This window comes from Artemia sp. Qi Xiang Cuo, chromosome 9 (genome assembly GCF_049724085.1).
Source record: "Artemia sp. Qi Xiang Cuo chromosome 9, ASM4972408v1, whole genome shotgun sequence".
NCBI classification, from domain to species: Eukaryota; Metazoa; Arthropoda; class Branchiopoda; order Anostraca; family Artemiidae; genus Artemia; species Artemia sp. Qi Xiang Cuo.
In genome coordinates this window covers 7,155,358-7,176,417 of record NC_142802.1, presented here as the reverse complement: position 1 = coordinate 7,176,417, position 21,060 = coordinate 7,155,358, and the positions used below count along the sequence as shown (strand labels likewise).

The following is a 21,060-nucleotide window of genomic DNA, read 5'->3' as shown; positions in this document are numbered from 1 at the left end:
AAGAGCCAGTTTGCATGTGATACTGTTTGTTTGTTTTATAAGCCCCCTCCTTTTCCAACACATCTGTTCTGTGATTTGCTTGATCAGCTTTCTGGTGTGGGGACTTTCTCTAAAAAACGTATTTGTGTTTTGGGAGATTTTAATTGTAATATGTTAAATGTTGGATCAAGTGATGAATGAGACCATCTCTTTGATGTGCTTTCTTCTTCTAGGCTACTTCATTCAATTTTTTTTTCTTCTCGTGTTGATCCTACAAAAAAATTCTACCACTTTGATAGATAATATTTTCATTTCTCATTCTCCTAAATTGAAGTTTACTTCTGGTTTTGTTTTCACTGATCTGTCTGATCGCTTCCCTATTTATCTATCACTTTTTGTGCCTAAAACTGAGATTGTTGTGAATGAGCAAGGTGAGTCTTCTTTTAAAAATTTTACCGATAATGAAATCTCTAATTTAACTCTTAGTCTTCAGAGTAATGATTGGTCTAGTGTTCTTGAAGCTAATGATGTTGAATGTGCAACAAGTTTATTTGTGTGTCGTATTTGAGCTCTGTTGGATAAGCATTTTCCTCTTAGGAAGAGACCAAGGAATTCTATACCCAAATGCCCATGGATGTCCAAAGGTCTGATCAATGCTACACATATGAAGGCGTCTCTGTTCATCGTTGTATGTAAAAGTAAAACACAGGATGATCTTTTGAAGTATAAACATTATAAAAATTTACTTATTTCTTCAGTACGTGCAGCCAAAAAGCTTTATTTTTCGCGTTGAATTCATGAGTGTAAGGGGAACTTACGAAAGGTTTGGCCTGTTGTAAATTATGCTATTTCTTGCAAGAAACTAAAACAGTCCCCCCCCCCATGTTATTACAGGAATGCTGATGGATCTAATGTGGATAAAAATTCTTCAGCAAACGCATTCAATTCGTATTTCACCACTCTTCCTTCGGTTCCCATTCAACCCAAGAGCAGAGTAAGTAGTTTTCCCCTAGCAGAAAAGTCATTTTTCCTATCCCCATGCAGTGATATTGGAATTTATAGTATTATTTTCCAGCTTCCAAGTAGCCGTTCAGTTGATGGTTTTGGTTTGAGTAATATTATTCTTAAGAAAATTGGTCAGTTTGTTTCTAACCCCATCTCACACATAACTAACCTCTCTCTTTCTTCTGGTGTTTTCCCTCATTTATTTAAAGTTGCTAATGTCTTACCTTTGCATAAAAAAGGTGATTCATCTCTAATTTCAAATTATAGACCTATATCTCTTCTTCCTGTCATCTCTAAGGTTGTTGAAAGGGTAGTGTATCGTAGACTCTCTTCATTTGTATTTAGTATTAATGCGACTGCAGGAAACTCTCTCATAACTAACGATCAGTATGGTTTTCGTCCCACTTTCTCCACCTCATATGCACTTTCAGATGCAACAGAGTTTGTGCGTGTTAATCTGGACAAGGTATTGTGTGTCTTGGATCTATTTCTTGACTTTTCAAAGGCCTTTGATATGGTTGATCACTCTATTCTTTTGTCTAAACTATCTTTATTTGGAGTACATGGAGTCCCACTAGAATGGTTAAGGTCTTATCTGTGACCTTAAGAGAGACGTAAGGGAGCCAATCATCCTGACTTATGGAAACGATATTGTACCGCAAGCTACATATGGTGAAATTTCTTGGTGTGTATCTTGACAGTTTTCTTTCTTTTAAATGATATATTACTCACACCCGTTCCCTCATCCTCCGTCTGTCTTCGATGTTGCAGCAAGTTTACTCATTTCTTCCCCCAGGTGTTATGCTTTCTCTTTATTATGCTTTTATATTTCCTTGCCTTTGTTATTGCTGCTCTGTCTGGGTTAATACTAATGAATCTCTTCTCTGCTCACTTCAAAGAGCCCAAAACAGGGTAGTGAAGGCTACTTTTCTTCTCTCTCGGCTTTACCCTTCCTCTGATCTTTATAATGATACTGGAATAGCTCCGCTGGATCGTATTGTGGGTAAAAGTAATCTTTATTTAGCGCATTCTGCTTTTCTAGGTACACTTCAACCACCTCTGCAGCAATTTTTTTCACGGACAGGCTCAGGTAAGTGCTCTACTTTTTTACGTAGTTCTTCTCGTAGACTTATTTTACCCAGATGTTCATCTACAGTAGCCTAGAGGTCTCCTGTTTATAAATCAATTCAATTATGGAATTCCATCCCACCGGATGTCCCGTTATTTCTGTCTGCAAAGACAGTTTTTCGTTGGGTCTTTCCAGTTTAGTAATTGCTCTCTCTCCTTCGTTCATTTTCCCTGTTTTATCTTTTCCTAGTGTTTCTCCTTTTTGTGTTTTTCCTTTATTTATCGTTATTATTATAATATTTTTTTTTTTTTTTTGTATGCTAGTGTTTATTCTTTTTAATCTTTATTTCATATATGCTGTTTGATTTAGGGTAATATTTATGGTTCTTTTAGTGCTTTATTATTGTGTTGTATGGCCCACAACAAGCCAAGCTTCTTGGGCCAAATAATTTTTCCTTACGTTTGTAATAGTGTTTTAGTATTAATAAAATGATTGATGATTGATTGATTAAAAACCAAATAGATCATTATTCTTATTATTACTATAGGTCTGCTCGCCGAGCCCAGGCTCAGATTACAAAGGCTCATTGCCTCTACACCAAAAAAACTACTTCAGAGGGGGGCGGGCAGTTTTGAAATTCCCCTCCTTACCATAAATTTTAACAGTAGTCGGACACTACAATCTAACTATGCCCTCCAGCTTGACATCCAATACATAGACATCCAGGCTATGAAGGTTATATGATTCCAAAATTCTCAGCATCTGTAATGGCTTCAGTAACCATTCATATTTCAGACCTATTATGGCGTAAAAGAGGTTAGTTAAACTTCCGAGGCACTTCCTTTGTTTTCTTACATCTCTTCCTTCTATGCCAATTTGGATCATCCCTCTACAGCTCTGTCTCATTATTGTCAGATTTCAGCATCTTAGAGACGGCGATGAACGATCAAGGTCCACAGTGTGTAAGCGATGTCCCAGCCTTAACTGCTGCTTCTGCCCATTCATTACCTGTGATTCCAGAGAATCCTGTAGTACATATCAGTGTAATTTTATTTCTATTTGACGATAGTGCTTCACAGCATTCCAACTCAGTTTTTTTTATATCAGCTCTTAATCAAGGCTGCAGCAGTAGATGCAACCTAATAAAGACCAAAACACAGCCCATAGTGACCAATGATCAAAAAACCCGTTTAGAAAAGAACTGCTTTGTGAAAAAAATTCGCCATTTGACACTAATTCCGGAATGGTAACTATTATTTTGGTTCATCTTAAAACTAAAAGCTTATTGCGAAAAGAAATTTATGTTTCTTTTCAAAGCTTTTTAGACCTATCAAATGCCCAAATGATATTCAAGAACTTCAGACCGACTTGAACAAGATAGCCAATTGGATGACAAAGTAGGAAATGAAGGCCGACACCAAAAACATCTATTCAGCGTGACCTCGGAATGATAATAGACAGTGAGCTAAAATTCATCAACCACTACGAATCCACCGTGAGCAAACCTTCGAAATTAGTTGGACTTATTCGTAGAAACTTCCCCCTAAACGATCCTCCAATTTTTTTTTTAACTTCATTCAAGTCTCTTGTTCGGCCTATCAGAGCCAACGCTATAGCGTTGCCTATAGTAAAGGCCACATGACTCCAAAATTTTATTATTATTGGTTTATCATTATTGTTTTTTTCCAGAGGCACTTGATACTGAAGGGGTCGTCGTATAAACTTCAAAGGGGTTACATTCAATTGGAAATCGAGAGTTCTAGTCCTTTTTAAGAGTGAAAAGTGATTAGACGGCAACTAGCCCCCCACGCCCTTTTTCCCAAACGCATCGGATAAAATTTTTGAGATTGCCATTTTGTTAAAAATAGTTCAATGATTTTGTAGCAAAAACTCTAGCAAGCCTTGTAAGTTATTTCCTGGGGTCACATATGGTTCTTATGGAAGGAATGCTCGTATAAACTTCAGAGAGGGTTAATTTGATTGGAAATTGAAATTTCTAGTTCACTTTTTAAGAGTCTAAAGCTATCGGAGGGTAACCAGCCCCCAGGCCCGTTTTTCCCAAATGTATCCGATAAAAATTTTGAGATAGCCATTTTGTTAAAATATAGTTCGAAGATCATAAAACAAAAACTTCGATGTCGACACTACCCCCCAGGGCCGGGGAGCAACCGCTGCAAGTTATACCGTGGTGGCATATATGGTTCTTATGGAAGGAATACTCGTATAAATTTCAAAGAGGGCTCATTTGATTGGTAATCGAAAGTTATAGTTCACTTTTTAAGAGTCAAAAGAGATTGGAGGGCACCTAGCCCAGCCCCCTCCACGCCCTTTTTTTCTCAAACTCATCTGATAAGAACTTTGAGCTGGAGATTTTTTTTAAAAATAGTTCAAAGACCATACAACGAAAACTCCGGGGTCGACAAAGAGGGCTCATTTGATTGTAAATTGAAAGTTCTAATGCAGTTTTTGAGGATCAAAAGAGATTGGAGGGCAACTACCCCCCCTCCTCACGCCCCTTTTTCCCCAAATGTATCCGATAAAAGTTTTGAGATAGCCATTTTGGTAAAAATTGTTCAAAGGTCAGATAAAAAAAAACTCAGGTGTCAACACAACCCCCCAGGGCCCGGGAGCATCCCTTTCTTATGAAAGGAATGCTCGTATAAACTTCAAAGGGGGATTATTTGATTGGAAAATGAAAGTTCGGGTTTACTTTTTAAGAGTCAAAACAGATCCGAGGGCATCTAGCCCCCCTCGCCTTCTTTTTCCAAATCCATCTGTTGAAAATTTTGATATAGATATTTTTTTAAAATAGTTCAAAGGTCGGATAAGAAAAACTCCGGTGTCAATAGACCCCCCCCCCGGAGCCTGGGGGACGGCGTTCTATTTTATGCCCTTAAGGCACATAGGGTTCTTATGAAAGGGATGCTCGTATAAACTTCATAGAGGGCTTATTTGATTGGAAATTGAAAGTTCTAGTTCACATTTTAAGAGTCAAGAGATTGAAGGGCAGCTAGCCTCCCTTCCCCCGCCATGCCCTCTTTTCCCAAACCCATCCACTATAAATGTTGAGACAGCCATTTATTTAAAATTGTTCAAAAATTAGACAACTAAAACTTCGGTGTCGACAGAACCCGGGGCCCAGGGGACAGGGGTTGTATGTGTTTTCCTGGGGGCGTATATGGTTCTTATTAAAGGGATGCTCGTATAAACTTCATAAAGGGCTCATTTTATTGGAAATTAAACAGTCAAAAGAGATCGGAGAACAACCAGCAACCCCTCCACGCTCTATTTTCCTCAAACTCATCCGATAAGAACTTTGAGATAGCCATTTTTCAAAATGGTTCAAAGACCATTTAAATAAAACTCCGGGGTCGGCACAATCCTTCAGGGCCCGAAGTAAGCTATACCCGGTGGGCATATATAGCTGTTATGGAAGGGATGCTCGTATAAACTTCAGAAAGGGCTCATTTGATTGGAAATTGAAAGTTCTATTTCAGTTTTTAACAGTCAAAAGAGATCAGAGGGCAACTATCCCCCCAAGCCTTTTTTCCCCCAAATTCATCCGATAAAAATTTTGAGATAGTCATGTTGTTATAAATAGTTCAAAAATCAGATAGTAAAAATTCCGGTGTCGATACAACCCCCCCAGGGCCCGTGGGCAGGTGCGGCAAGTTATACCCTGGTGACATATGTTGTTCTTATAGAAGGGATACTCGTATAAACTTCAGAGAGGGCTCATTTGAACGGAAATTGAAAGTTCTAGTTCAATTTTTAAGAGTCAAAAGAGATCGGAGGGCAACTAGCCCCATCCCTACGCCCTTAACCCGCAAATCCATTAGACACAAATTTTGAGATAACCATATTTTAAAATAGTTCAAAGGTTAGATAAAAAAACTCCGGTGTTGACACAACCAACAGGTCCCGGGGATACAGGCGTAGTAAGTTATGTCCTGGGGCCGTATATGGTTCTTATGAAAGGGATGCTCGTATAAACTTCAGAGAGGACTCATTTGATTTAAAATTAAAAGTTCTAGTTTAATTTCTCAGAGTCAAAAGAAATCGGAGGGTAACTAGCCCTTCCCCCCTCCACGCCTTTTTCTTCCCCAAACTCATCCGACAAAAATTTTAAGGCGGCCATTTTAAGGCGGTTCTTTTAGAAGGGATGCTCGTATAAACTTCAGAGAGGGCTCATTTGATTGAAAATGGAAAGTTCTAGTTCATTTTAAAGAGTAAAAAGAGATCAGAGGGCAATTAGCCCCCCCCCCCCTGCGCCCTTTTTCCCCAAACCCATCGAATAAAAATTATGAGGCAGCCATTTTGTTAAAAACAGTTTAAAACATCAGATATTAAAACTCCAGGGTCGACAAAACCCCCCAGTTCCCGGGGATAGGCTTTGTAAGTTATGCCCTGGGTGCATATATGGTTATTATAGAAGGGATGCTCGTATACACTTCTGAGAGGGCTTATTTTGATTGAAAATGGGAAGTTCTAGTCTATTTTAAAGAGTCAAAAGAACCCCCCCCCACGCCCTTTTTTCTCCGAATCCGTCCGATTAAAATTTCGAGATGGCCATTTTTTTAAAAATAGTTCAAACATACCATAAACAAAGAAAAACGAGCAAAAATGGGGTTTTTATAGGCCAAATGACGATACTGAAAAAAACAAAGCGAATATTTCAAGAGGACAAACGCCTCTCTTCTTCAGCGCGAAACGAAACGATGTATTAATAAAAGCCAAAAATTAAAAGAATTAAAACCAACTACCTAACAATCATAAAAGCGAGTTATTCGCCAATATCCGCGATTTGCACAAAATCCAAAAAAACATGAACTGCCATCGACGGATACTAGCGAGCAACTGATAAATGAAAGGAATCAATTCTTTCACTCGAAAAAATAACACGAACCTGCAATTAAATAAGTTGGAAAACTATGTCGTTTGATTTTGGATTTTAATTAAGGCATTTCTTGCAGACACCCTTTGAGACCTAAGGGGGTTTTCGTGTGTTTGATTAGATGACTGGGAAAGTGGTTCAAGGTTTATTTCAGGGATTACTAACGTATTGGCTTCTCTTTTGAGAAAACTCTATTTTTTTAAACAATAAAAAAACTTTAGCGTAAAGAGCGAGGCGTTGAGTAGGGGACAGCCCCCTTCATATACGGAATAATTTCTGTTCGTTTTAAGTTTTAACGTCGTTCCTTACTTTCAGTTAAAAAAACGTGTTTTTTTTATTTAATTAAATAAAGAATCAATGCAAACAAACATACCATAGATACTAATGTAAATGAATAAATAAATCTTAAAACGGGTGAAACTTAAATAGAATCTACAAATCAAGCTTGAGACGAACAAAAATCACTGCAAACAAGAATTTGGGTATCTCCTCCTTCACTCAATGTAAAAGTCTAAAACCTACTGCGTCATGGCGCTTTACTGAAAACTATATGTGTCTTGAGCAGTCTTGTATAAACAAAGTCAAATTGAACATTTGATATGTAATGATATTAATCGTTTAAAGATCCATCAATTAAAGATTTTATTTCACTGTAATTTTTTTTTATTTTCAATGCCGTAAGAACTGGGAAAGAAAACATTTGTAATACACATCATTTTCAGTGAAGCGCCAATGACGCATTAGGCTTTAGGTGCTTACAGTTAAGGAAGGGGACAATTTTAGGTGCCTTGAACAATTTAAAAAAATTAAACTGAATATTTGATGTATAATGATATTAATTGCTGAAACCTCATTAGTTCAAAGTTTTACTGTAATTTTCATGTTTGTTTTCAATATTAAGTATAAAAGATAATATTGGTAATACAATTCGTTTTCAGTAAAGCGCCATGACGCAGTAGGTTTTAGACTTTTACTGTGAGAGAAGGAGACGATACCCAAACTCTTGTTTGTAGTGATTTTTGTTCGTTTTAAGCTTGATTTGCATATTCAATTTAAGCATCACCTGTTTTAAGATTTGTTTATTCATTTACATTAGTATCTATTGTATTTTGGGCCGGACGATAAAGAAAAGCCAAGCAAAATGTGTCTATTCACAAATAAGTGGGTTGTTTCAGTAAGGGGAGGAGCAGTTAGTTATTAATGTAATTTACCTGATATTGAATCGGCCATATGACTAGCTTCACTTGATCGTTCATCACAGCCTCCACTGGACCCACTAATAAGGGGAGTATTTTCATCGGCAGAAATAGTAGAAGGATTTTCAAAAGCTGAGAACCGATTTGCTACTGAGCGAAATGGTGATGGCCTAAAAAAATAAAATATTTTCTTTCTTTTACGGAGGGAATTTAGGTTTTCATTTCCTATAGTATAAAAATAAATTAAAAATGATACAAAAAAATAAAGTAAAAATAAAAAGTTTTCTTTCTAAGGTGGAAATTTGGCTTTTTATTTCCTATAGTAGAAAATAAATTGAAAATAGTAAAAAACAAAGTAAAAAAATACAAATTCTTTTCTTTTACGGTGGAAGTTCGGTTTTTTATATCTATAGTAGAAATTAAAGTGAGAATAGTAAAAAAAAGAAGTAAAAACACCAAAAAAATTCTTTCTTTTAAGGTGAGAATGTCTCTTTTCAGTTCTGTACTGGAAAATAAATTAAAAATAGTAAAAAAAAAGTAAAAGATTAAAAAAAGTTCTCTTTCATTAAGGTTGGGATTTAGATTTTCGTTTCTTTTCCTTTCCCTTAAAAATTATGCTATAATAAGTTGTACGTTTCTTTTTTTATGATTGGCAGGTTTTTTCTGATATAAATTTGCTGCATTGAGTAATTGAGCAATTGAGTTTTCTAATCACTGCAGATAGATTGCAACAAGTAGATTTAAGACCTTTGTTAATTGCCAATGATTGTTCTAGAACCATGGATTGCATGCTTGGAATCCTAATTAGTGATCTTTCATTTGACCTTGTACAATATTTATTTCATGGTCCTGCATAATTCATCTCTCCAGCTTTCAATCACAATGAGAATCAATTCATAAACCACTAAAATTCAGAAAGATCCCCCTTACACAGCTGGACTCCCTCACAACTATTTGTCCCTATAGACCACAACCTCGAATAAACTTTAGCACCAAAAAGTTGAGCCACAAATTAGCCACAAATCGCAGGTGTCATATGGCTCAAATTTGAGCACTCTTTTAAGGAAAATTTTCTCAATTTAACACAATGTTATGATCCAGAACATTCAGTGTTGGAAAGAGCATCCCAAGGAAGTGTTCTTGGGTCAACTCTTTTCCTGGTGTCATAAGCGACCTAGGGGGTAAATTTACGGTACAAAATCACCACTTTGTTGATGGTACGACGATAATTATCTCCATAACAAAGGACAAAGATCCCAGCAAACCCCATAAAAACGTCAAATCAAATTGGGAAAAATTCAGAAGTGGTTAGTTGCTGGACTTTTTAGCTTCAATACATCAAAACAAAAAAGTCTCTCATTTCGAAGGTGTCAACTGTCAAGACTCACACTGAAATTTTTCATCCTGACACTTTTTTCAGATCTGACATGGACTGAACATCTCAGCAAAATGATAATCTCCTGCACTAGGAAGCCAGGACTATTCTACAATGCAAAACCTGGACTATCCCATCTTGCCTCTGTTCAAGTCTTACATCAAACCAGTCACAGAATATGTATGTCCTGATGTTGCCGGTGCTCCAAAACGTCATAGCCGACGTCTCCATTGCGCTGAAACTCGAGCAGCCCGCGTAACAACTTCTTGAAACCCTAATGCCCAACCCCTGCAATCGATCCAAGATCGTTTCGACGTGGCAACTATGTCGATTTTTTTTTTTACAAAATATGCATTCCCCTCTATCAAAGGAGTTACTGAGGTTCGTTCCTGAAACAGCAAAGGCTTTAAAGGCAACTTGTCAAAACACAGCTCGACAGGATTTTTGGCATTTTTTACCCGATCAGGAATGCCTACAAATTAGCTTACAAATGAGCTTCTCTTAACAATCCTTCCCACCTAGAACAGCCCCACACGAGGCAATCTCTAAAAAACCTTTCTTGGAGCGTTCAAGCGAAGGCAAACCATGTGCATCAAAGGTGAAAATAAAATGACAAGATTACCATAACTATCATCATTGTTGATTGAGCCGCAAAGATGGTAGTAAAAAAACTGATTCCATTAATCTTCAAAACTTTGGTAGGAGAATGGGTTTTCTGGTCCTCCACGGGTGTCAATAGGGGGAAGGTTGTGAGGTAGGTTGGTTTTTCCCTCATAGATTTCAAAAATATATGTATCGCCTCCCCCCTAAATGCTCCTTGCCTCCAAAAAACGGCATTCCTCAGTTCACAATTCGCTATGCCCGTGGTGCTGATAGTCCGGTGACTATTATAATCTAGAGTCAAATGCATCATGGTTACTGACAAAGAGTGGCCCAGAAACTCCTTGACATCGAGCTATGTCAAGGCATCTGTAAATGTGCAACTGGTCACCTCAAGATTGAGTAAGAGCATATTATTGCACACTGTGGAGTGTAGAATGGTTTCAGCCTTCGTTTAATTGTTGTTTGATAAATGCTGCTATTGAAAATGCTGCTTTGCATAAAAACCTAATACAAATCAGTTGAAGTAGAGCTAGACTTCTTTTTTATGAAAAACTCTTTTTTTTATGAAAAACGCACCAAAGACATAGTTAAAAATTGCTCTGGAAAACTCTCTGATTTGAATAAATTAATTTTCAACCACTTTAAACAAGTTATGGCACAATCACATCCATCTGGCAATACTAGTTAATACTTTTGCAGAGGTTTGGTGAGTAAAGACAGTTAAGGGCTCGAATTGTTTTTGAAACTAGGGTGTTTCATTGCTTTTGGGAAGAAGTGTTTAAATCTGTTATTTTTTATGTATCCTGTGCCTTATTTGGTATGAGTGCTTCTGGATTTTTTTTTCACCTTACTCAATTTTTTTTTCAACTAAATTTATTGTTATGAATAAATTATAACAACAAATTTAGTTGCATTGTTGTAAATGTGGAAATTTAGCTTCCCAAATAGGCATCTATTTTTGAATGGAAACGGTTTGAATCAAACTGATCCAAATATAATGAAAATTCAAGTAGAACCTGGAACCGTGGAGAGGATTCAGGAAACACGGACGGAGATGGGACAAAGATTGCTGGAGAAGCTGCAGCCGACAGGTCCAAGTGGTCATTGGAAGTCATCCCAAGATCCTTTGGTGCCGGGCAGGACAGTTCATCGTCTGATTCCCGCCGAAAGTAAAAAAAAGTAAGAAAGTAATATCATGAATTAGCTAAGTAGTTAAAGTGGAATGCCCCTCAAGGCGTGATAAATGTTTTGTTTTTTTCATAAGCCATACGATTTATCGAATTTTAGTTGAGATATTCCAGAAGGCTCATTAACAGGAGAAAAAACAATTTCATTCAATTTTATGATTCAAAACTAAATAATCCAACCAATAATCAATAAAGGATCTAACCGCAGTCTGCACGTTCGAATACAACCAACCTCGTCCACTGCCCTCCGCAGGCAAAAAACTTAACTAATAATAAAAAGTATTCGTCAATATCGAGAACTTGCGTTAAGCACAAAAAAGATAGAATTTTTTTTTTTATTAAAGAACAATTTTTGTTAAAAAATATACATAATATATAAACCCAAAATTAATATTAATTTGTATCCAATGACTCTTTTTAGGTGTTTCTTAAAGAAACCGTAGTTAGGCGTTTCTCAAGAAGAGTATAAGGCCCCCACAATCCTGACAGGAATGGAAATCCAAGCAGGGTCCACCGCAACTGTTAGACAAAAATAGATATGCAAAAATCTGTTGGCCTAAAAATAAAGAAGCGTCCCAGATGCAGCAGAAAAATTTCAAGAATCGAAAACTTTTAATAAAAGTAACGTCTAAGAGCCGTTACTACAACGACAGAGCAGCGGTAGCAACAGAATTTGTTAACCTGACAAGGGACAAGTTCCAGTCTATTTTTAACGTGGGGTCTCCTCAGATCAACTTCAGAAACAATAATACAAGCAACGGTTTATTTATACTCAATTGAATTTAAAGAATCGCTTGTAGACATTCATTTCTGCCTTAGAAATGATTGCTTGAAGAAACACAAAAATTGAGGATTGGGAATAGTCAAAGGCAGATTCTGTTTCGGGTGGATCCAGCTTATTTTGGAGTTAGGGGAGGTGGTCTATCTACGGAACAAACAGTTTATAATTTTATATGCTGAAATCGTATTTGGGACATATGAGAGATTTAAGGAGCTTTGATTTCACCCTAAAAAATGGGACATCAATTTTTAAGCCCAAAGAAATAGTAAAAAATGTTGCCTTGTCACAATAAACAAGTGACGTACTCCAAAAATAATTGTACTACTTAAATCATTAATTAGATCGTTAATGCTTATGGGTAGAGATTTATCCCTCGGCAACACAAGGGAACAATTCAATTTCTGAACCTAATATGAAGGTTTTTTTTATGTTTTAATAGCATTTAATGAGTGTTTACCCTGTTTGGGAGGATATTGCTAGGGTTGTCACCATTAGTAAAATATTACCGAATTCAGGTCTTTTTCTCATGCTCGGTTTCTAATTTTGGTTATTTATAAAATGTACGATTTTGGTGGTTTTTCGTTTAAGTAGCTAGGCTGTATCAAGTTGGCCCATGGGCCAAAGTTGCCCATTAATTTGAAATCAACATGGATATGATTAACTAAACATCTGAGTCTTAGATGCCAGGTGAAACGGAAAACGCCTGGTCTTGCTGCAGGCACAAGTAAGCACATGGTTCACTAACACTGTTACTGCTACTTAGGCTTTGTTTTAATTTGTTTTAAAGCTGAGTTGTCAATTTATTGACCACAGAATACTCTTTCTGTATTGCAGTATCTCCGCTTATTAGAATTTTGGAAACAATAGAAATGACCATTTCTATTGGAGCAAACCCTTCTATTCCTAAACTCAAGCGGTTCTTGTACCGACAACAAAAGTATTCCAAAGACCTCGGGCCTTTCAATCGAGAGTTTTTTCATAAGGAAGAAGTGACTGTGGGGACTTTTAAAAAAGAAAGTTTTTTTTGACTACCAAGATACTTCCATTTACCGAATGAATATTTTAAGATGTACCCTTTGGGCTTTTAACAGGGTATTATTATGAGAAAGTTTTTTTTTAGCATCTATTGAATAAAAACTGTGATGTTTCGGAAAAATATTCTGAAAAGATTAGAGCAGCACGAAGAATTTGTATTAATAACTGCCTAAGTAAAGTTTTAATCGTAAGCTCTGCGCAATATGTTTTTCTGAAGATTTTGTATTGTTAAAACCTCTTATTTCGGGTAATCTAAGCTCAAGCCAAATTCTCTTATTCTTCACGCATTTGAAGGTGATGCTGAGCTCAAAATATATACTCTATTCGAAAGTTTTTGAGTCCAAAATTTGCAGTTCGTGATGTAGCTGGCTATTTCTACTTCTCCTCCAAGAAAAGAACGCGAAAATTGAAAAAGACCACATTAAGTCTGGATAGTTTTATTAAGACCACACTAAGTGATTTATAAAGATCGCATTAAGTCTGCATAGATTCACAATAAGTCTGGATAGTTTTATTAAGACCACATTAAGTGATTTATAAAAATTGCACTAAGTCTGGATAGATTCACATTAAGTCTGGATAGTTTTATTAAGACCACATTAAGTGATTTATAAAAACCGCATTAAGTCTGGATAGATTCATATCAAGTCTGGATAGTTTTATTAAGACCACATTAAGTGATTTATACATATCGCATTAAGTCTGAATAGATTCACATAAAATCTCGATATCTTTATTAAGACCAAACTCAGTGATTTATACAAACTGTACTATATCTGCATCGATTAATATTAAATCTCGATAGCTTTATTAAGACCAAACTAGGTGATTTATGCAATCTGTGTTATGTCTGCATCGATTCATATTAAATCTCGATAGTTTTATTAAGACCACACTAGGTGATTTATAAAGATCGTATTATATCTGCATAGATTCACATTAAGTCTGGATAGTTTTATTAAGACCACATTAAGTGATTTATAAAGATCGTATTAAGTCTGCATAGATTCACATCAAGTCTGGATAGTTTTATTAAGACCACATTAAGTGATTTATAAAGATCGCATTAAGTCTGGATAGATTCACATCAAGTCTGGATAGTTTTATTAAGACCACATTAAGTGATTTATAAAGATCGCATTAAGTCTGCATAGATTCACAATAAGTCTGGATAGTTTTATTAAGACCACATTAAGTGATTTATAAAGATCGCATTAAGTCTGCATAGATTCACATTAAGTCTGGATAGTTTTATTAAGACCACATTAGGTGATTTATGAAGTTCACGTTAAGTCTGGATAGATTTACAAACAGTTTGTCTTTTTTAAAACATATATTTCAAAAGTCACGTAGATTTATGCCATCAATGATTTTGAGTGCTGCTTTAGCCAAGTAGTCTTGATCCAGTGTAGCCTATAGGCCCCAAAAGGCTTGAGCCCCCATATCACAAATATCCTATGTACAACCAAAAATTAGTTTTTTGTCAGCAGATGTATTGTAATTTTTTCTTGGCACTGGTGAAAAACTTGGACGTAGCCTCATTTAATACGTGTATCAAATTACTTACTGTAATGTAACCCTTTTCTTGATCCTCTGACTAACATCTGAAAGTCCTCTTTGCAGGATCGGTTTTGTTTCTGGTCTATTTAGGAATGTTGTAGTAACAGGAGTTGTAGGGGCAGAATCAGAAACATGCCCTGCAGCAGGAGAAGGGCGTCCCAATACACGAGAAAAGGAGAAACTGGGCTTTGGTGGAACTAAAATATAGATATTGCTTTTTAAGTTAAGGTAAAAAAAAAAACGTAACAAGGCCATGGTAAACAAACAGAAAGGTATCAACAGCACTTATATTAATACTGATGCAAAAGAAAGATAATCACATTTCTGTCGTGTATAATGGATGTCTCTTGTTGAAAAATTACAGGAGTAAGCGAAGAACAAGCTTTAGCTGGAAATCGCTTTTTCTTGTTAAAACAGCTGTTTTCGGAAACTTCATTAGCCATTAAGTTGGGAGCAGCCAAAAAATCTTGAGTACGCATTTAATTGTATAGCTAAGAGTAAACTGGAAAGAAAAATAAATTCTGGAATGGGTCTTAACCATTATAGTTTTACTAAACTCCTTGTTAGTGTCACAGATTTATCAGTATCCATTATTGGGGTAGTTTTAATGGAGTAAATAGGGAGCAGGTCGTCCACGGTTAGGGTGGGAGGATGTCATAAAGAAAGATTTAAAGAAAATGGGAATTTCCTAGGAGGGTGTAAAGAGGAATGATTTGAATAGATTTGTAAGGGGGAGGAGCGTGTGAAGCTGTGCTGGCCTCAGGTGACATGTTGCTGAGGTGATTTGTAAGAAGTAGTAGTAGTTTTCATCGTACAATCCCCCAAAAGCTCTATTATTGATGATTCAAACAACACACTATTGATTTCTACTCGCTAACGCACTGCAAAAACAGAGCTTTGTTCTATTCTAATGTTTTGGTTTGTTGGGCCGTCGCGAGTTAGAGGCAGTGCTGGCGTAGCTGAGTCCAAATGTTGTATGCGTCAATGGATAAGAGGATTCATACTAGGTTTGCCTTCAAGTAACCAACACAAATATTTATAATTAATGAATAACAATCATAATTGTAATTAATTGGTTCAAAATATAATAAATATCAAATTTGTTCTAAAACAACAGAAATATAAGATCTTTATAATTGTTTAGTACCATAAGGGTAGAAGAAACAGAAAAGCTGTTACTTATTAAGAACACATAAGAGGCTGAATTATATTCCCCTCTCGATCTTAGGATAAAGATAATAACAAACAATCAATGATCATTAATAATAATTAAGTCCTGGAACACATCTTGATGACAACGGGGAATCTAACCTGTTTTGGCTTTCGCAATGCATTTCCACCAATATTTGGAGTGTAAGAATATAATGTCTTTTTTGCGAAATAGCTTTATGTCACTTCGTACATGTTATTGACCAAAATATGGCATAAAATTCCTGAACTTTGTTGGAATATTTGTAGCAATAAGATTTTTCTGTCGTAATGAAAAATTCGTTATATGACATTTTGTCAAAAGTGTCAGGTCCAATTCAAATGGACGTTTAGCTAGAAATCAATTCTGAAGCATAATCAGCCCCTTCCCACCCGCACAGACATATATAACAGTTTATGTTCGTTTTAAGTTTACGCATCGCTGTCTACTTTCACCTGAAGCTTGTTTTCATTGTATTGAATTTATGGGCATTTCAGTATCATATTCAGAATTATTTTCAATATGGGAGGGGGGCGAACACCATACTACACACTACTCCCTCAATCATTTGCTCTTTTCTATAAAGTTTCACTCATGTGTAACAATACTTTGATAATTCTGAAAATATGCAGTCTTAAAAAAATTGAGGGGGCAGAGGGTAGAGCCAAAAAAAAAATTCACGCCACGGTGTCTCAATTTTTGAAGGATATTTAATGGGAAAGTATTGATCATGAGAAATGTCCCACCCCTTTACTTTTGTATTGTTAAGCATATATAATTTTCTGCTTCATACGAAAATGTTCATGGGATAAAAAAAGAGCTATTACACCCTCTGCACTTATGTTGCAGGCTTAATTTTTAAAAAATCCTTCAAAATGAAGGGTTGTTAGGGTGCACATCCCCTCTCCCCGTTAAAGTGAAGGACTTTCCACGAGAAGTTGGAAAATTTTGACCTAAAAATGTAGTAAGGCTTCAGGCACCCCTTCTCATTACAAAAGATAAACGAGCCTCTGCCACCTCCCAATAGCTACTATGTAACCACACAGTGATATATATCTGTTAATATTACTGCTGGTATTACCTGTAACTTCGCATGGGCTGTGCATATTTAGTAACGAATGCGCCACCATATGACAGTATGGCAGCTGAAACTGGGAAGCTATGTATATTGCTTTTCGATAATTTTAAGCCGATTGGTTATCCGTAATTTTCAGTCATTAGTATTTTTGCCGTAGTTGTGCTAAAATTATTTGTGCTCAATATTGTGCTCAAATTATTATTCTGCACCACAAAATGACAGAAATCACCACTTTGCTGCGAAACAATCGTTTTTGCTTCTTCAAAAGAGGACCAGAATTTTGAAATTTTTTCTCGGCAGTCCCTATTGCGATATTTAGACCATTGGCATGATCTGATCTGACCCCTCCCCCCCTGAATCGGAAAAAAGAACAGCTAACGAATAGAAAAAAACATGACAAACCCTCTCCAGAGAAATGCAAAATTTTTTATTTTTGCAGAATTAACTAGAAAATTTCGGCATAAGGCTCTCTTGTACATGCTGAATTAGTAGAGTTGCAAAAGCAACTCTACAGGGATTGGTCATAATGGCTGGTCATAATCACCATATATAAATAATAGAACAGTAAGATCACGGCTTAGTGATTTTTGGCTACTACGTCCTTGGCGCGTAAAAAGAGCTCCTCCCATTTAATCTGCCATCAGCGGTCCAGTGTATATTACCCTGGACCGCGTGTTTTCGCAGAAACTTTCTCAAAATACCTTTGAAACCAATTCGAGACTTCGAAACCTACTTGTAATTCCTAAAAACATCTAATAATAACGTGGCACTACTAATTACCGATTTCTATATATGTATTGGAATAAAGTAATTTAAAATAAGATGCCTTAAAATTTAGTGTTACAAAGGTGAAGCCAAATTTTGCGTTCAAGAGAAATCTGAATTTTCTACCCGTGAAAAAAAAAAACGAATATCGCTTATGTTTATGCTTGTTTAAATGATCTCCCGAGTACTTGCATCTCTGTCCTGCTTTGTATAATGGTTCAGATATGGCATGATCATACTGAATTATGTTTATATACAGTGGTCATAATGAATAGGACAAACCATTTTATGGATATTTTTTTAATTATGCTTTTCTTATGCAAATTCTAGATTTTTTTTATGCAACTAACTTTTGACGGGTTACTTTAAACTTAGAAAATTTAACGTTTTCAAATTACTATAGAACGTAAAATTACCTGTTGCTGATACTATTCTATCCGTCACTGCTTTTGTACTGGAATCAACCAATGCTGGAATGGCCAATAATTTTTCTCTATCACCCATGTACATTTCAATTAATTGATCTAATTTATTTTCTATATCATCTACCTAGATTAATAAAAAGGTCGTGAACAAAAAGTCATGAAACATTTACGCATTAAAATATTCCTTAATTTTATTTCAAGCATAATACTAAAATTTGAAAGTCACCTTTTCACAATAGATGTTTGTTTTATTTAGAAGCAAAGGCAATGTTAACAGAAAAATACCCTTAAAATTTCAAATGACAACTGCTGTTTCCATTTACGTCCAAACTTCGTGAAAATCTGCCAAAACTGGCAAGTTTGTGGCAAGATCTTAGAAATTCGTAGATTTTTTGACGTTCCCAGGGGAGAGGACTTTGATAGGTGCCAGTAAAACCTTATAAATTCGGAGCACAGAAGGAAAATGAAGCTCATTTTGGAAACGGTTCAATATTATTATGATGATTTAAATTTTGTATTTTAATGAATGCAATGTATAATTTAATGTATTCTAATGATTTAAATTTTGAATTATGATTTATTATTTAAATTTTAATTTAAATTTTAATTATTTTGATTACGATTTAGATTTTTAATTTTAATTTGAAATCTAAATTTAAAATCTTTAATCGGTATAGATAATTTCGGAGACCACACTGCCTTTCCATGACAATAAAATTAAATTTCAAAATAGGGATAAAATCCTTTTTAATAGACAGTGTATAGAAAATTCACAAAAAATACCAGATATTTCGGTCACATATGCAGTGACCGTCATCAGTAGTTTTACTACAGTCACTGTATATGTGACCGAAATATCTGGTATTTTTTGTGAATTTTCTATACACTGTCTATTAAAAAGGATTTTATCCCTATTTTGAACTTTTATTTAATCGGTATATTTTGCTCATCGGTATATTTTGCCCTAGTCCATTCTTAGCTGAGCTATTGTCCCCTGATTTTTCTGAATACATCTAAAACTCATATAAAACCACTTCAAAGGCAGCAAAATAAAGCACTGCGTATCCTGAAAACTTTCATCCCCTACCCAATATCCCTACCATCAAAATCGCCAATTAAAGGTATATATCCTTTCCTTAATATATTACCAGTGGTATTTTGCTAAAATTCTACCGAAAAAATTTTATGCTATGGATCTATATAACAATGTGAGCATGATTATGGAACGAGGGGGTCTTCTAAGTATGTTGAAGCCTGAGTGTGCACTGAGAGATCGAGGTTCTCACTCAGGCACTGCATAACCAAACACTGGAATGTGCATGGGTTGGGTCTTAATATTGGTCTTTCTGTTGTACACTGCGGGGGCAATTAAAAACTCTTTTACTGACCATTTGATTTTTTTTTTTTTTTTTTTTTTTTTTTAATTAAGCTATGGTCTTCCCGCTGACTCATTCTCTTGGTAGGGTTTCCCCAAGGCTTCACTTCATTATTTTTGGTGTTTTGTTTTAGTTTATTCTCTATTTGGCTGCTGGCTTGGGGTGATGCTTGGCAAGTCATATATTTTTCTGTTTTTTTTATTTATTTACAAAAGAGTGTGATTATGTACAAATTCAGTTATATATTATGTTTTTTTTGTTATTAGTTGCCTGGTAATACGAGCCAGACTCTCAGCCGGGCATACCCATATTGTTGTTGTATTTAGTTTGTAAATAAAAGAACCTGAAGCTGAACCTGAACCTAATTATGATTCAAATTTTAAATCTTAATTATGATTAAAATTTTAATTATGGTTTAAAATACCAAGGGCAGTTAAGATGAAATATGATTGTTTAATTAGGTAACGCAGGGGCGTAATTTGCTATGGGGTAGGGAAGCAACAACTCCCTCAAGACCCAAGTTTGCCCCTCCTCCCGGTTGAAATTTAGTTTCTGCAAAAAATCTGGTCAAAACTAAGGTAAGCCTGCATATTTCAAGTATCCAGAGAAACAGGTTAGTTTTCTTTAGTGTATCTTTGCCTTTGTGGTAATGTATGGCTCATTTTTTCAGTTTTCAATGTCATTTTCACTTGATTTGGGAAAATTGGCTGAAACCTCCGCCCCTCCCATGATTTTGACGAAATTAGGCCGCTGGGGTTAAGCACAAAACTGCACAACTATACGTATTTTCAAAAACTATGGAAAATAGGGAATCCAATTTTTAATGAAAAAACCTTCATATGCACTTATTGTTAGGAGCATATGCCAGGTTTAAAAAAGAGACATGTGTGAAAAACGAGCAAAAAATTAGCTATAAGGACAGCTCAAGAAGGTGTAGCTTTCGTTTGAAGATTTAGTTGTCTTTGGGAATCAAAAGATTGTTAGTGTTTGGATTTTTACAGACGAAGATTTTAATTTTATGAAGAAATTTTAAATTTTACGAAGATTAGACTTTAAGGGCATTATCTCTTATCCCCGTGATAAGAGATAATTCGACAATACTGGCAAATAATAATGCTATATTAGACATTTTGAATGAAATCTTTATACCAGTGAATAAGCAAGAAAGACTGAATTTGAAGGACTGATGAGAAATTAAAGACAAAAACTTTCCATACTTCTGGGATTCCAGGTATAGTTGAAACAAAAACAGAATTTCCTGTTTGAAGCAGAAGAGTTGAAACAAAAATCAGAAATAGGAAATCCAAATGTGGACCTGGTTGATTTTTATTTTATCTATTAAATTGAAAGAAAAAACAGAATTTCTTTTTAACTCCTAGAGATCAGTTTTAAAGTTTGAACGTACCAAACAATCAAACTTTATCAATCAACAAGCAACAATAAATCGATCTAATTGCAGCAACTTTATTTTATTCATTTGTTCGTTTGCTTTCAACTACCATTGCTTTCCCGACACTTATACTTAGTGATACCCTAAAAATTT

General features: G+C 35.5%; 1 protein-coding gene across 5 annotated transcripts in view; it reads right to left on the bottom strand.

The window, feature by feature from the left end:
- The window catches only part of LOC148948272 (potassium voltage-gated channel subfamily KQT member 1-like), a 420,960-nt gene that overhangs the window by 9,720 nt on the left and 390,180 nt on the right, over positions 1 to 21,060 (bottom strand). For all 5 annotated transcript variants that reach the window (XM_089093855.1, XM_089093854.1, XM_089093858.1 and 2 more), the window contains 3 exons: positions 18,133 to 18,265; positions 14,692 to 14,881; positions 8,159 to 8,313 (listed from right to left, as the gene is read on the bottom strand). In XM_089093855.1, the coding sequence (XP_088949981.1) occupies positions 8,159 to 8,313; positions 14,692 to 14,881; positions 18,133 to 18,265 (478 nt within the window). The remainder of the gene's footprint in view (positions 1 to 8,158; positions 8,314 to 14,691; positions 14,882 to 18,132; positions 18,266 to 21,060) is intronic.